The sequence below is a fragment of the Vanellus vanellus genome, assembly GCF_965231255.1.
Source record: "Vanellus vanellus genome assembly, chromosome: 2".
NCBI classification, from domain to species: Eukaryota; Metazoa; Chordata; class Aves; order Charadriiformes; family Charadriidae; genus Vanellus; species Vanellus vanellus.
This window is the reverse complement of record NC_138906.1, coordinates 101,893,757-101,909,662: the sequence shown is the minus strand read 5'-3', so window position 1 is coordinate 101,909,662 and position 15,906 is coordinate 101,893,757. Positions and strand designations below refer to the sequence as shown.

The 15,906-nt window shown below is 37.0% G+C and overlaps 1 protein-coding gene across 1 annotated transcript in view; it reads left to right on the top strand.

Annotated features, from left to right (window-relative positions):
* ANKS6 (ankyrin repeat and sterile alpha motif domain containing 6) overlaps window positions 1–15,906 on the top strand; it is a 43,274-nt gene that overhangs the window by 15,735 nt on the left and 11,633 nt on the right. Inside the window, exons 5-12 of the mRNA XM_082479096.1 lie at window positions 704–810; window positions 2,305–2,453; window positions 5,642–5,852; window positions 6,472–6,521; window positions 7,565–7,768; window positions 7,916–8,081; window positions 8,761–8,927; window positions 12,269–12,458. Coding sequence (XP_082335222.1) covers window positions 704–810; window positions 2,305–2,453; window positions 5,642–5,852; window positions 6,472–6,521; window positions 7,565–7,768; window positions 7,916–8,081; window positions 8,761–8,927; window positions 12,269–12,458 — 1,244 coding nt within the window. The remainder of the gene's footprint in view (window positions 1–703; window positions 811–2,304; window positions 2,454–5,641; window positions 5,853–6,471; window positions 6,522–7,564; window positions 7,769–7,915; window positions 8,082–8,760; window positions 8,928–12,268; window positions 12,459–15,906) is intronic.

The following is a 15,906-nucleotide window of genomic DNA, read 5'->3' as shown; positions in this document are numbered from 1 at the left end:
AAGTCTTGCTTATTTATTCAGGTGTATGAGGGGAGAGGGGCTAATGGGAATGGGATGGTGAGTTCCTTTCATGCAACTAGCTTTTATGAGCTTTTATTGGAAGGTGTTTGTGCTGGTTATCATTTAATGCTGATTGGTTTTGCATTTTAAACAGCTCAAGGAAGTGATAATGTGCCTTCTCAATTATGTATTTTATATCTCTAATTAAGTGAAGTACTGTTGGAGTTTATAAATTATCTTCAGTCAATTTGGCTTTTTTTATATGCAATTTCTTATGTGTTCTGAATATGAAGTTGTGTTGAAGTATTAGTGATGGTATATGATGACTACTGGACTGACCTTTGTCTTTCCATCTGCTTTTTTGCCCTAGGCATTAATGGCCTTCCATTGGGAACGTGTTTGCAACAAATTCCAGAGTCAGTTTGAAAGGGTCACCTTAAGAAGCAGTTTAGGTTTTTTAGACTGACTTTCTGCGTGTTGATTAGTGTAATTCATAGTGAGTAAACAGTGACTGACAAAGGAATCATGAGAGCTTCTGAATAGCTTGTGGACAAATTTTAGGCTTGGTTAGCTATAGAAAAGGTAAAACTGATCTTTAATTGAGGAGCAGTGATATGAAGGGATGAAAACGGAGTATTAGGGTTTTCTCTTTTTTTCTTTTTTTATTGTAACATGAGCAATGCTTTTTCTTCTTCCATCAAAGAAACAAAGAAGTTGTAAAGTATTTGTTAAATCAAGGAGCTGATGTCAATCTTCGTGCAAAAAATGGATACACAGCTTTTGACCTGATAATGCTGCTGAATGATCCAGGTATGTTATTTCAAAGACCACTGCAGAAATGTACAATATGAACTGATTAACATCCCTTCCAATCTAGAAAATACATTAAAGTTGCTAGGAAGTATCCACTGAGGTCCATGCTGGACTGGATCAAGAAAGAATGCTGCTTGAAAATGGTGGGTTTTGAGTTAATTGGTTACATGAATGTATACGTATATGGGATAACAGATTTTGCACATCCCTCTTGCCGTTGTTTTTGAAGATGCTCCAAAATGTGTTGTTTGTGTTACCAGAGCCAGTTTGGTGGCATTTGACTGTGGTGGCCCAGGTATTCTTCGTGTCGTTAGCACAGAGTGATCAACTGGAGCTAGAAATTTCTACTCAGTAAACAACAGTAAAGGGACAGCACTACACTCTAAAGAGAGTGCAGTCAGAACAAAACTAGTGAATTCCTGGCTGAACCTCTCTCGCCGGGTCTGTAAAGGCTGAGAATAAATCACACTTCAGGGTTGAGGTTGTTTTTATGGGAGTGCTTTAGAAAAAGGCAGCATGTTTTGGGGAGGCTTCAATGAAACACATTTGGGGTTTGTTATAGTTTGTTTAGCCTGTGTGATTTGTTATTGTTAACCTTGCCTGGTACCTGAATTGCCTTTTCTGAAGCCAAAAACCACTACTGCTGATGGAATTAATGTTTGTTTTCTCTGTGTTTACTCATTTTGGTGTTTTTGGTCACTAGTGGACACCTTCCCTTTGTCAAAAGTAGGTCACTAATAGTATGACATTTTAGAAAACAAATACAGTGAACACTTTTTTCTTATAACTAACTTACTGTAGGACAGAGTAGTTTGTCTTGTTACCTGTTCAGCGAGAGGGATATATAGGTCAGTTCTGTCTGCCCTTCTGAAAGTTTTTCCTGACTTCTGTATAAAATACAGTTTTATAGAATTTCAGAATATTTTTTTTTGCTTTCCTGTCCTCATGTCATACTTGTTCTTTTTTATTCCTCTTCCTTTCTTCTTTTTTTTCCTTTTTTTACTTTTTTGGTCCACCTTTTTTCTTACTGTTTCTTTTCAGTCCCTTCATTGTCCAGGCTGAACTTCTTTCTCTTTGGGATTTAATTTCAAGCTTCTTTTCTGCAACCTACACTTGAAGGATGAATACTTATTTTTCTCTACTCTCTTCTGTGTCAGGTGAGAAAAGGGAGCATCACAATGCTGTTCTTAACTTCTACAAAGTGTGAGAGGCGGCAGTTCACTTGGTCACACATGACTGATTCTGACTGAATAGCATGTTTATTTATATTGATAAATACCTTTAGAGAGGTGATGGTAAGACTGCAGCCCACTTTGTGGGGAGCAGGGGTGGGAAACATAAACCCAAAACCTTTCTTGGCCTGCTTTGTGTTTGAGAGGTAGATTAATTATGACTTTCCCTATAAATCCCATATAAGTAATAATCGGTCATATCAGTCATAATTTGGGAAAGAAAACAGATTAAACGTTATCTTAATTTGTTTTCTTTTAGACACAGAGCTTGTACGGTTACTGGCATCAGCATGCATGCAAGTAGACAAAGACAAGAATAAACTGAACAATAGATCATCTTTGCCTAGTTCCAGAAGTAGGCAATCCTTAAATGTTCCAATGTTGCCAGATGACAAAGGAGGTCTAAAGGTAAACACATTCACTTTTAATAAATAACCAATGAATTGTTTCCTGTAATGAATGAAGCAGAGGAAGTCATTGCTAAGAAGTACTTTGGATCTAATATGTAACTGTTTGGGGTTTTTTGGAGGGGGGGGGGGGGGGGGGGGGGGGGATATGACTCTGAATTCCTTATTGACTGTGCTTCCTGTTTTTATGAAATGTAGCATGCATTCAGCTTTTTTCTTTGTCAGATAGCAAAGCAAAGGGAAGAGTTTTAAGGAAGAGTTTGCATTGAAGCGTTTCAGTTCCTAGACATAGATCTCATAATTAAGTAGTGGAAGGTACCATGCTCAAAAGTTTGGAACTGAATTTTGATTATGATCTTAATTTTAAACCTGCCTTTAAAATCCAAATGTACTCCAATTTTAGTTCTTATAGCTATTTTTTTTTCTTTGAAATTGGAGCAGAATTGCTACGAGGATTTGTTTTTTCAGTGATGTTCTTTCAAGTTAAACTTTTTGACCAGTAAATTTTCAGATTTTCCTCTTGAGGGTAAGGGTGATTTATGTTTGCCTTTTGCCTAATTTCTGTAACTTCTTCCACCCTCTTAACTTATCTTGAAGATAAAATTTGTTCAGAGGTTGTGTTGTCTATAATTACTCTAGGGTAATTTTAATCAGTCTTGTCTGGTTTTTAATTCATGTAAGCTCTTTTAAATATTCTTAGTCTGTTAAGCAAGTGTACGTATATTCCTACATTCCTTCTGTTAATGGTATTCATACTAAAATATCTGATTACAAGTAGGTTGCTTTTGAAGTTTGAAAAAAACAAACCCTTTTCTGTGTCTTGTATTTGATCACTTTTGTTATTAACAAGTAGACTTTTTATTTTGTTGCGTGTTTCATTTATTTGTAATTTATGCATAATACAAACCCTTGTTCCTTTACCTAGTGATTATGTAGTGGATAGCCATGATTCTTTACCCCTTTTACATAGGAACTGTTAACTACTTTGTTTCTCACCATCTTGTGGACTTGAAAACAAAATTTGGCCTTTTCCATATCCAAAAATTCTGTTTCCTCTCTTTTCTTCCTGTCTGTGCTTCATCAGCAACTTTTACCCTCGATGTCAATATTGGAGCAGTGTGAATTGAATGAATGACACTCAGTTTCTTTTTTAGATTAAAATTGTTTCAGGGCAGAGGTTTCCAGTTCTTCCCCTTATTCTTTCATTCCTAATATTGTTACAAATGTCTAAGGTATTTCTCAAGTGGCAACGCTATTTTTCTGTTCTTTGAAACTGTCTCCCACTGCTACTAGATTTCAGCTGTTTGACTGACATTGTTTTTAACCACAAGTGCATTTTTGTTACTTGGCTGCCTCGAGTCTATTTTAAAGCCCTTTATTCCAGCTTCTGTATGTGTGTGATGTGGTTGGGTGTATGGAGAGGCCACAACCATCTGCAACAGCAGACTAGAAACTCCAGAGCTCAGACCACCATACTCTGAACACCAGAGGAACAAGATGAACCTCTCCACCGTCATTCCTTTCTTGCTGGAGAGCAGTAGTGTTTTGTATGGTAGCAGAGTGGCTGTACTTACTGTCATTTTGGGTTAGTTTGTGGTGTGAGCATATGTTAACAAAGCAGAAGCACTGTGAAGAAGAGTAACAAAGATGATAGGAACTTAGAAGTGATCTTTTTGTTCACTGAAGCTTGCTTGCTCCTGTAACAAACAAACCACATTGTGCAAGCAGCCTCTTTTGTAAGCTCGTTGTACTCTGTGTTAAAACTAGATGGATTTTTTTGCCCTTTCAATTCCTTTTGGAAGGTGAATAAATGCTGAACTGTGTGGGTTTTATTGCTTTCTCGGAACTGTTTGTCTCTCTTGCCTTTTTCCATCAGGTCTTTGTTGCTGAAAATAATGTAAATCTTTATTAGTTATGACTCCAAACAGATACAAAGGTCTTGGAACCCTGTCCATGACTAATGCTCTGTGCAGATTTAAAATCTTTTTAATGATCGTCTGCTAGAAGGATTGATTTACGGGGAATAAGTTAACAGTTTATATTACTTAGTTCTACTGTATGACAGTTGGGAAGACATATATGAGTAAGCAGTTGAAAAATGTTAAGTGCCAAGGAGAGAGGGGAATATGTATGGTGAGAATGAGTGGCTAAGAATAAAGAGTAAACTAGGATAATGTGTTATCTGGATTGGATATCACGTAAATCTGCCTTGATTAAGTATCACCACCTTTACATGACTTTATTATTTTCTTTAAAAGTGTTTTAGAAAGGGAAGAAGCAGCTTTACTAAGAAATAATCAGAAGATATTTATAATGTGACTTGTCTACAAGCCACATAATCTTTAATACAGATTGCATAGGTCTTCTTAATATAGCTTATAGGTCTCATATGGTCTAGAGAAATGTCCTGCTAAACAATTAAAGCATCTTGTGCTGTCTGCCTGTAAAAATGTATAAGCATGTAAATATTTGAATAAGTTTTATTTTAAGTGAAGACGGTCCTCTCGTTTAACAGTCTCCACATATGTAGGGTGCATGGAGGTTTTAGGTGCACTTGTCCTAAGGTTTGTGTTGTTTCACAGCTGATTTTTCCTTCCCTTGCTCTTTTTCAGTTTGTAGTCTTTCCAGTCTAGCAGGGTGTATGTTATCTGTATAGCAGCACTGTATGGATTGTGGGTCTTTAGTTTGACAGGAACACTATCAGAACTCTTCCAGTTTGCCACTTATTTTGAAAATCTTAAGGAGAGGCTTTCATGCAGATCAGAAACTTCTATGCACACCTCTAAAAAAGAGAAAATATACATGCCAGTTCATTGATGCCAGAGAGTGTAAGAATGATGGTGAAATTGGGCGTTAATGGGAAGACTAAGTATTTGCCATGTAGCTGTAAAAATTTCACATTCAAATTGCCCTAATATTTTTATCTGCCTTGTCTTTCCAGATAGTGTGGAAAAATATTGTAAGGCATTTGCCAGATGAAAAATAAGGAAAGAGATTAATCTTACGCATAGAAATTTTGATGAAGGATTCTATTGCTAATTGCAAACCACTTTAAGATTGCTTTTGTAGTTTATCTCAAAAACTCCTCGACAGATTTATCACTGCTGTAAGGCCTACTTAATTGTATATTTCCTTTCCTCTTTTTTCTTTTAGTTGGAACTAAATTGTTGTGTCTTCTTATCAATCTAGTCCTGGTGGAGCAGGATGTCCAATCGATTCCGCAAGCTGAAGTTGACTCAGACGTTGCGCCATGGGTTTCCTTCCAATCATTTTGTACCATTTCCTGATGAGCCTGAACCATCATTAAATTCCACCATAAAAGCTGTTTCACAGAGTGATACGGACACCTCTGGAAACCTTGATGCTGCTACAGCTTGGATCACAAATAACAAAGCTAGTGGTAAAGCCAGAGTTATCTTGTGGGATGTGAGCTCTCGTGGGAGAGACAAGATGATACTATTTCTATTTTATTGATTTAGTTTTTATTTCGCTTGATATAACTGAAAAGACATGTAATGTGTTTGTAGTATATAGAGAGATTTTTGTACTCCTGACTGTTGATCACGCTGAATGATGAGTGCAGCATCGTTTAAGCAGGAAAATGCTAATATAACAATGTTGCTGTTCTGTAGCAAGCATCATTAAATTGGGCAGTAGAGATGGGTCACTCAAAAGTTGTTAGTATCTTTGATAAACTAATTTATATAATGAAACCGAATTAATTGAAACAAATAAATAATTCTGAGAAGAAGGAGGGATTGGAAAAGTCCAAATTGTGAAGCACATCTACTGAAACTGTACAGTTCTCCATGCAACCCCCCCCCAGTTTGTGATGTGAAATAAGACTATTGGCTTAACTTTAATTTAGTTACATGACAGTGTCACTGGAAATCTTGGTTCTGTGTGCTTATTGAGGATGAAGCTCTTTAATGTTTGAAAACAATAAGCTATCCTTGAGAACAAAAGTAGGAGCATGTAAACAAATGTAAACAATAAAACATCATTTATATATTTTTCAGGTGTAAACACTGCAAAAGGAGGAAAAGATGATGAATTATTGACAACCATGGTATGTCGCAGTGTTCTTGTTATGTTCAGCCCGATTCAGAGGGTCATGCAGCTCCCATTTTTGTTTTTTTTTTTTATTTTTTTTTTAACCTCCTATCCAAGCCACCATTAGGAAGAGAGCTATCATTTGTTAGTAGTCACTAGACAGGAACTGACAGGCTGTGATACATCAGTAGTTCTTAGACTAGGAAGTACTACAAGTACTACGGTATGGAAGCTGTTCACAAGTACTGACTTTTTTCAAGAGTTTTACATACTTTTGTATGATCAGCAATGAATTAGTAAAATAGGTGGAACAGCTGACTAGTTGCTGACAAGAAGTATACTGTGAGGAAAACATGGATGGAACACAGTACAATGTGTAGAAATTACTAGTAGAGGCAACTATGAAACATTTAGTTCGGGATGTTTATTTGTGTTATTCTATTCCTTCTTTTGTTATGCTGTAGCTTTAAATTCCCCCTACGGCTTACTCCCTGGAGGTGTCATTAAATTTGGCTGGTTGTCCTTTATGTTCTTTTTTAAGAACATAAAGGAAGATTAAGTAACTTTTGATGTGACTCACTGACAGAACTCCAGGGAGCCAAATCAGTTTTGTTGTTTTCTCTTTCTGGAGGACACATACAGCAGGAACAGGCAGTTGTCACTGTTTCCAGGTGTCCTCTCTGGGAATACAGAGAGGACTACCTTGCTATTTCCTTAGGAATTAATTGTTAACATTCCTGTTAATGTCAATTTGAAGCAAGATTCAGCCCAATGAAGGAAGAGACAGTTTCTGCCATGTAATGAACTATATTCATTGTGTTAAATAAGTGGGCATACTGACAGGTGCCAGAATGTCCATTGGATTCTCTTCTTATTGTTCATTGTACATCTTCACAAATACTAGTTTTGTGTCTTGTTTCCACCTTATTTTGTTTAAAAATGCATTTGTCTCCATCTTTTTATTTAACTTACAGTTTTGAAACTACATCATCAGCTCTCAATAACCTTTCTTAAGAACAGGGTCTTTTCTTTCTCCCTTTCTTTGTTTCCCTCTCTCAGTTGAGAAGTAGTGCTCCATTTACCAGGCTGCCCAGCGATAAACTGAAAGCAGTGATACCCCCTTTCTTACCGCCCTCAAGTTTTGAGCTTTGGAATTCTGACCGAACTCGACTCAGCAAAGATGGCAAAGCTGAACAGATGAGAACTGCGTGGCCACAGAGAGCGATCAAGCATGATTTTAACAGCAGTGGGAACTCTGATATAGTAAGCAAACAAAATGTGTATGAAAATACTAGTTTTGTTCTTCAGTGGAAATTTCAGAACTTATGGTAAATAAAATAGCAGTTGAAGTTTGATCTTTGTTTTGCTCAATTAAGAAAGATGAAAATTATTTTTCTTTTTTTTTTCCAGACATCTGTTAGCAAAGGTACTAGACCAGTCAAATTACCAACGTTTGCAAGAAGACCTGCATCTCCTTCAAATTCCAACAACTTCAACCATTCTCCCCACTCTTCTGGTGGATCCAATAACATTGCGGGAATTAACAGGCATGGAGGAGAACTGCATAACAGATCAGGTACCATACTGCTTTTATTTAAAAAGTCATTAGTATCTGGTTCAGCTAAAAAATTAATGTTTGTGATGATGGTAGAAGATACTAAACCTTTTCTAAGGGCTCCTATTGCTCTATAAGTAAAACTTACATAAATTTTGTTGGAACAGGATTGGACTTTGGACATCTACATAAGGGAACAAAAGCCTCACATCTGTTATAGAAGTCTCGTAGGTTAGCCTCTGTCTCAGAAAAAACATGTTGATTTTATTGAGTCCACCCAGGATGAATCAGGTGGATGCTCATTCATTGCACCATAAATTTCACGGAGCTGTCTCTTTTTCTTACCCACGTTGCTTGCTTTTTGTTTAAAATAAAAATCGGCATTCATTTAAAAAAAAAAAGCTGCAAGCATTGTATCTGGCAGCTGAAAACACAGTATGGTGAAGTAGCTCATGAAACCTGTATCTAAAGAGTATGAAAGTCAGCTTTGTGTGTGTATAGACACATAGTTCTCTTCTTCTTCTGCGGTTTTTGTTCGGTTTCCTGAAAGCTGCTGAACAGGTTTGAAACTTACAATTCTCTCTCTTACTACATCCAGTCAGTTTTTATAAGGTGAATGGTGGAGAGGGGTGAATTGAGAATTAATAAATATTAAAATTATGGTTTCCTTGACTCTATTTTTATTTTATTTTTTTCTTAGGTGGCAGTGCAGATAATGTTTTGTCTCAGATTGCAGCCCAAAGAAGAAAAGCAGCAGGCCTACCTGAACAGAAACCCAGCCAACAGCATAGTCCAGTCCAGTCAACTCCTTCATCCACTCTATCTGATTTGCACTGTGCTCAAATTGTTGGCAATGGACATGTAAAGGTACAGAGAACTGTAAATTTTTGTACTTCTAAATCAGCTAATTTTAATAGGTCATTTCTCAGTCATGGGTGGTTGATAAGTGTAACTGCATGACATTGCACAGCCTAAAATGAACGAACACCTGTTACAGTAGTGGAAACTTCTCAGCTTCACAAACCTTCCTTTTAATTACAAGCCTACAAAAGATCAGACCTAATAATAAAACATGATTTTTCTTTATTATTAATTTCACTGTATTTTAGAAACAATGAATGTAATACTTGATCTTATGGCAGATCTGCGTTTTTATTTTAGTTTCTAATTATTTCTTGCTATGTCCCTGATTGAGTCCAGTGTTTTACATTAGTTATTCCTGGGCTTCACTCTGAAGTGGTACAGCTAGGTTCTCACCAAAGGCACAACCTGAGTGCAGAATGTGAGGTAATTTGTACCAGGATCTCACCACCACAACAATATGCGTGTATCCAGTCTGCTTCGTGAGGTGTTATTTTTAAACAGTATGAACATTAAGTTGTCATCCCCAAAGTCAGGGGTTGCTCCTGAGTGCAGGCTGTATTATCTGTGCTCTCTTACTTATCAGTTTCCTGGAATAGCTTTACCCTCATGACCTGCCCATTTTTGTGTGTATACTTTCAAGTTAATAACTGCTTTGTACAAAATTTTTGAGGATTAAGATTTTAAATCTTCAAAATCTGCAGAAGCACAAGTTAGAAAGCAGCATTGTAACAGAAGATGCGATACACTGTTGTGAAATGTATGGGTTTGTTCACACAGGGAAACATTACATTTCAGAGAGCAAGAGAAAAAAAGCAGATAATTTGGGGTTTTATTTCTAATGTCTGGTATTCTGAAAATGTTAGAGTACATGACCAAGAGCAAAATTTCTCAACTTTTTGCTTGTGTAATCTCCAAACAGCTCATTTTGCTTTGTTTTGTTATCTTTGCATCTTTTCATGAGATTCTTCTCAGAGTTTTGCCTGAGGAAAAAAAAAGGGCCAGTGTATAAAATTATTACATTTGCTGCCTCATTCTGTGATGTCTTATATGGCAACAGTAAGCATTATCTATATTTAATCAGTGAGTGTCAATGATAAATGAAATTACAAATTTGTTCAGTGATTTAATTGCAATTTCTGGAGGACAAAAATGAGAAAAAGAAAAGTGTGAATCTGATGCTGATTCTGAAGGGACTACTTACTGCTTTTCAAAGATGAGATTGGGAGCTAAAATTTATAACTCTGCTGGACCACCAAAAGCTATGGACTCGTACTGATTCTTTGGCACATGATAATCTTTCCTCCCTTTCTATCCCACGTAACTGCTCTCCGGGTTATAAATGATCTGTCTTTTTCTTTCCTGTAGACAAAGCCACTTTATTATTCTCTTCCCTCATTAAAGACCCCTCTACTGAACAGCTACCAAATGCTTTTTCTTTCAGGGGTGGTCTTGCCAATGTATTTCTAATTAAACTCTCAGTAGTTCCTCTCGGCTTGTTTTTAACTTGGAAGTAATTTCAGAAGAGCTGCTTGTGTGCCCCAAAAATCTTATTTTTCTCCAGTTATATTAGTTAGCCTATTAATAGTTAATACTTGTGCCTGTGAGCTTTGACCCGCAGATCTTGGCGCCTGTTGTTACAACAATGCTGCCAGTAAGAAGTTTAACTATTATTCCCAGTCACAGTGGAAGACATTAGGGGATAAAGAAGTAGCGAGGTGCAATGCCCTGCAGATCATCTTCTGGGAAGACATTTCATCGTACTGTTGAAAAGGTTTTTAAATAAAAATTATGCCAGTATGTTGGAAAGGCAACAGCTCTTTCAGTGCTCTTTGCTTAGACGTCTAGATGAGTTTCAGTCTACCCACCAATAACAATACACGTAATCAGTTTGGATTTCCCTATAGAGGTTCATGTATCACATGTCTGAGGTGATATTTGGTCTGTTGGGAGTACACAAACACATATGAATCCACACTGGCTGCAAAAGCTTAAACAGTCTACTTTGCTGTTTTAATCAACAATATAAATGCTGAAAATTTAATGTCTGTATCCATTGTGGAATTGTTTGTGCCTTCCCATTAGGATCATGCTGTCTAAACTTAGAAATAGCTGATCTAAAAATGCTGTGATGTTACACTGGTCATTTTGCAAGTTATCCATGAGGGGTGGGATTGTACAAGCCTTAAAGGAAGGGCCTTAAAGGATGGCAAATAACAGAATACAGGGAAATTTAGGACAAAAAATCGAAATGAGTTCAGTATGCTTTTCAGAGACCTCTCAAATTTGTATCATGCGACATTACTTCTAGGCAATTCAATGCAGGGCTAAGGAGGTGGTACATTCTGGCATAAGATGGAGTAATGGAAGAATGTTACTGCTCAAATCAGTTTTATCTTTTTAATATGATCTCTTTCATTTACTAGAAAAGTTCCATTTATGCCATAGCACAGAAGCAAAATTGTAGAGAGGCAGGAACCACCGTCATTCTCCTTTCTTGCCTTCTTACCCAGCTCAATTTTTTCCTTATGTTTTTTTTTTGGAGCAGCCTGACTGACAAAAGGTATTTTAAGTTAAAATCTGAATTCAGGAATCCAGGAAAAAATCACCTGAGACTTCTTTTTAGGTCATATAAAGTAAACGTGGAAATGTATGAAGTGATACATATATTGAGGAGTTTAGGAGATGAGGTACATTAGCTTGTTGTGTAAAAGACTGATGTACATACATATGTATTCTTATTCTTTATTTTAATTTGCCTGTTTTCCTCTTTTCCGTGCCTCCAAATGTATTACGTATTTGCAAAATTTCTAATAAATTTGAATAATTAGGTAATAACAAGTTTAAGGGTTGACTGGAAACTTTCATTCCAGTGCAGCAAGGGGTTTAAATACACCTGAAACCTAGTTTATGCTTGCTACATATTTCTGGTTAATCCAGCATGAAGTGCTACTTTAAATTAGCATCTGATATATTTTGAAAAGCTTTGATTCTTTGATTGATGCTTTATTTATTTAATTAAATCTCTGAATGAAAAAGACCCTTTTTCAGAGTCAAATTATAATTGTAGTGCTTGTATATAGTATTTCTTTATAAGAAATAATTTTCTTACTCCAAAGTTACAACTTTAATAAATGTATTTTTCTTGATGAATTTGAGAGGACAGACTCTCACCTGGGATAAATCAGTATCGCTCCAATTATTTCAATATGAATCAAACAGACACTTCTGGTTGTGACTATATGCTCTGGAGAAATGATAAGCAACTTAAGTAATATTGAAGCATCATATATAGGAAAACACTTTTTTTTTTTTTTTAACTGAAATGATTGTATCATTAACTACAGCAAAAACTGGAGATGAATAAAAGACCTCCATCTGGGACTTCATCTACATCTAAAAGCACATCACCAACTCTCACACCTTCCCCATCACCCTCCCCGTCTCCTAAGGTTCACAACACAGAGTCCTCTCTCTCTTCTTCTCACAGACAGGCCAAGAGCAATGGTTCCAGCAGTGGTACAGTTACAGAAGATGGTGAGTAGGTCTCTGTAATTATGGGACATTCATTCATCAGGAGCACAAAGTGTTTAAAGCTATAAATGTACTGGATTAGTGTGTATCTGCATGAGTGACAACTTTTTTCTTTCTAGAAAAAATATTTTGGTGTTTCTTACTGTGAAATTTTTATTCCTGCAGTAACTGGCTATTTCTCTCCCCAGAGCTATCATCCCTTACATTTAGAGGGAGATTGGTACCATCTCAAAGCTAGCATAGCGCACTCTTATGTGGCCTCCTTCCTTCCCCTGGCTTAAATCCTGTTTTTCACCCTTTGCTGAGGGTAGAAAAATGCTCTTTCTCCACATTCGAAATGATTTTTTGTTTAACAAATGCAGCGAAGCACATCACTACAGAAATACAGTTGTGATTCCTAGCAAGTCATAGCTGCGTGCAATTGATTTTTAAGAGCTGTATTGCATTTATTTTTTTTAAATTGCAACAGTAGCCTTATTTCGACCTTATTTTTAACTTTCGGTCATAAGAAAGGATAATAATGTTATTACTTTTCCAATAAGATCACTGTCTTTTAAGTTGAAATTTTAGGTCTAAATTACAACACTTTATTTTAAAAAGTCACGTTACTACATTGGAAACAGGGTATAAATTACTTTGTTTTCTTCTGTAAACATCTCAAAAAAAAAAAAGTAAAAAAAAAATAACACAACTGAGAATCTTTTAAATAAGAGATGGAGGTACCTTTTATCTTGTTTCTGCAGGAGGCACTTTGTACAATTTTTGGGGTGTTTTTGAAAGTGTCTGTATTGATTTTGGGTTTGTTTTCATTTCTGCTGACTTTGTCCATTCTCACTGTATTTCCATTTGACACTAAAGAGAGTTGACGTTTGACCCGCTTTCCATCCTTTCATCATGGCTTAGCTGTAACATATTGTACTGACTGCTGGAGAAAATCCTTTCACATTTTAGTTAGTGCCATTTTATAATGATGGCCTGATAACATAAGAATTGTCTGTTTAGAAATATATAAAGGGAAGAGAACTTGCCCTTGGATAACAAGGGGAATTCCCCAAGCTATCAGCTGTTACAATCTCACCTGGAGAAGCCGAGCTTTATGGCTGCACCACTAGTGCCATGATACAGTGAGTTTCCTCTGTAGCAGAGGAATAGGTTGTCAGAAGCCTAAGTAGTTCTGGGTTCATTGTGCTTGTAAGCTGTTGTAGTTAGTGGTCCTTTAATTCAAGGGCTTCTTTTACTATGAGTTGATACAGCAACAACAGTACAAATGCTCATAGGCCCATCAGTAATTGGAAGAATAAGTACAGAAGGCCTGCAATGTTAACTTTTCTTTCAAGTAAACTGAAATTAATTAGAAAATTGATTTGCATTGAATATTACTGTGAAGGAACAGTAGGCAGCAGGGTTCAGAGGTGTGCCTGGTTTCTTTTTAGGCAGCCACTTGGTGGACCATCAACAGCTTGTCCCTATTCTGAGAAGCAGTGATGTAGAGAATCATGAAAGACGAAACCATGTGAGAGTAAAAGGAGGCTCTGAAAACTTGGAGAAAGGTAATCTTACTCTACTACTACAGAGTAGTACAAAAGAGGTGTTAAATAGGAGTGATGTGGCAGAAGTAGTAAGAGCTCTGAGAACATTTGCTTTCTCCAGGAATGAAGGTAAGGAGACAAGACATGACTAGAGCAAAACAAAGACTAAGTGAAAAAGGAGAGGAGGAACAATGTGTTACGCAAGAGTTGTAAAACTGAGAGGTTTCAGGTTTTGTTCAAACTTAATGTATAATACCAGAACTGGAAGAGGGAAAGAGGAAAGGAAAACACGAAGGGCCTACAGCTGAAAGCATTGTCTCTGTGTAAAGCGTTAGATGTTATAGTTGTTTATGAAAGCAAGGCTCTGGGCTCAGATCCCCTGAAAGTTTCTTCCCATATCACAACCTATAATTTAAGCACATCAGTGCAATGAAAAATTAGAAGGCTAACTAACAACCTGAAAGAAAAATAGGTTAATAGTATATCTAAGGGCTTGTAATGAAGCTTTTATTTTCGTTCTGTAAGATGATATTTTTCATCAAACTGCATGGAGAAGTTCTCATGCTTTGTTTTTAAAGCTGGTTACCTTTTCCCATGGATTAATCTTAGTTAGGGTACTAAAGCTTTTAGCCTCAAACCATGCCAACCTTTACAAATCATGTTAAGCATACCAAATTAATTGGCCTTGAGGTAAAATACCAAAACCCTAGCAGAAAATAAGACTCAACTAGAATTTTTTGCTCCGGTTTTCTGTGAGCTCTTCCATGTAACGAAGGAGGCTTCCCGAATGGTGCACACAAAAGTGTGTCCATCTCAAAATATCTGATGTCTTTTGAGAAGCTTAGAGAGTGAGTTTCTCTTTCACATTTCTACTGATCATGAAAGAAAAAGACAAATAAGTGAATATAAAATAAAAGTATATTTGGGAATGGAATAGTCGTGTCTTTACAATGAAAGTGAGTTTATATGGGGAGTATTAAATATAGTTTAGTTGTGTAATGTAATCATTCGTGTTCTTCATTTTGACTTTGACTCCTTAGTTTAACTGACTGCTTTGGTACTTCCAGGAAAAAAAAAAGTCACTTGTGACAGTAAAGCAATAAAAATGAACGGACTACTTAGTTGAGAGAGATAGTATGTAATTAAGAGAGGTGATGGCGGGTTATTCTAAAACTGCACTTATGCTTTTAAACTGACTAGTCACATTTTAAATGTGTGGGAAGAGTCACTATCAGGTCCTTCAACTTTTAATTTCCTTAAACTTTAAGATGAAACCTAATACCAAGTGCTGTTAGCCTTGGAAGGTAAGCTTGAAAATTAAATTCTGCCCAGGTTTCATCTTAGCTGGACTTCAGCTATCTGTGTTCAGGATGCCTGAACAATTAAGGTGAAGAGGTTCAGATTGTGGTGAGTTGACCTTGGCTGGATGCCGGGTGCCCACCAACCCACTGTATCACTCCCTGTCCTCAGCTGGACAGGGGAGAGAAAATATAATGAAAGGTTTGTGTGTTGAGATAAGGACAGGGAGATCACCAAGCAGTTACTGCCATGGGCAAAACAGACTCGACTCAGGGAAATTAATTTAATTTATTTACAATCAAATCAAAGTTAGGTAATGAGAAGTAAAACCCAAATCTTGAAACACCTTCCCCTCACCCCTCCCTTCTTCCTGGGCTCAACGTCATTCCCGATTTCTCTACCTCCTCCACCCAAGCAGAGCTGAGGGACGGGGAATGGGGGTTGTGGTCAGTTCATCACGTGTTGTCTCTGCTGCTCCTTCCTTCTGAGGGAGAGGACTCCTCACACTCCTCCCCTGCTCCAGCATGGTGTCTCTCCCATGGGAGACAGTCCTCCACAAACTTTTACAATGCGAGCCCTTCCCACGGGCTGCAGTTCTTCACAAACTGCTCCAGCGTGGTTCC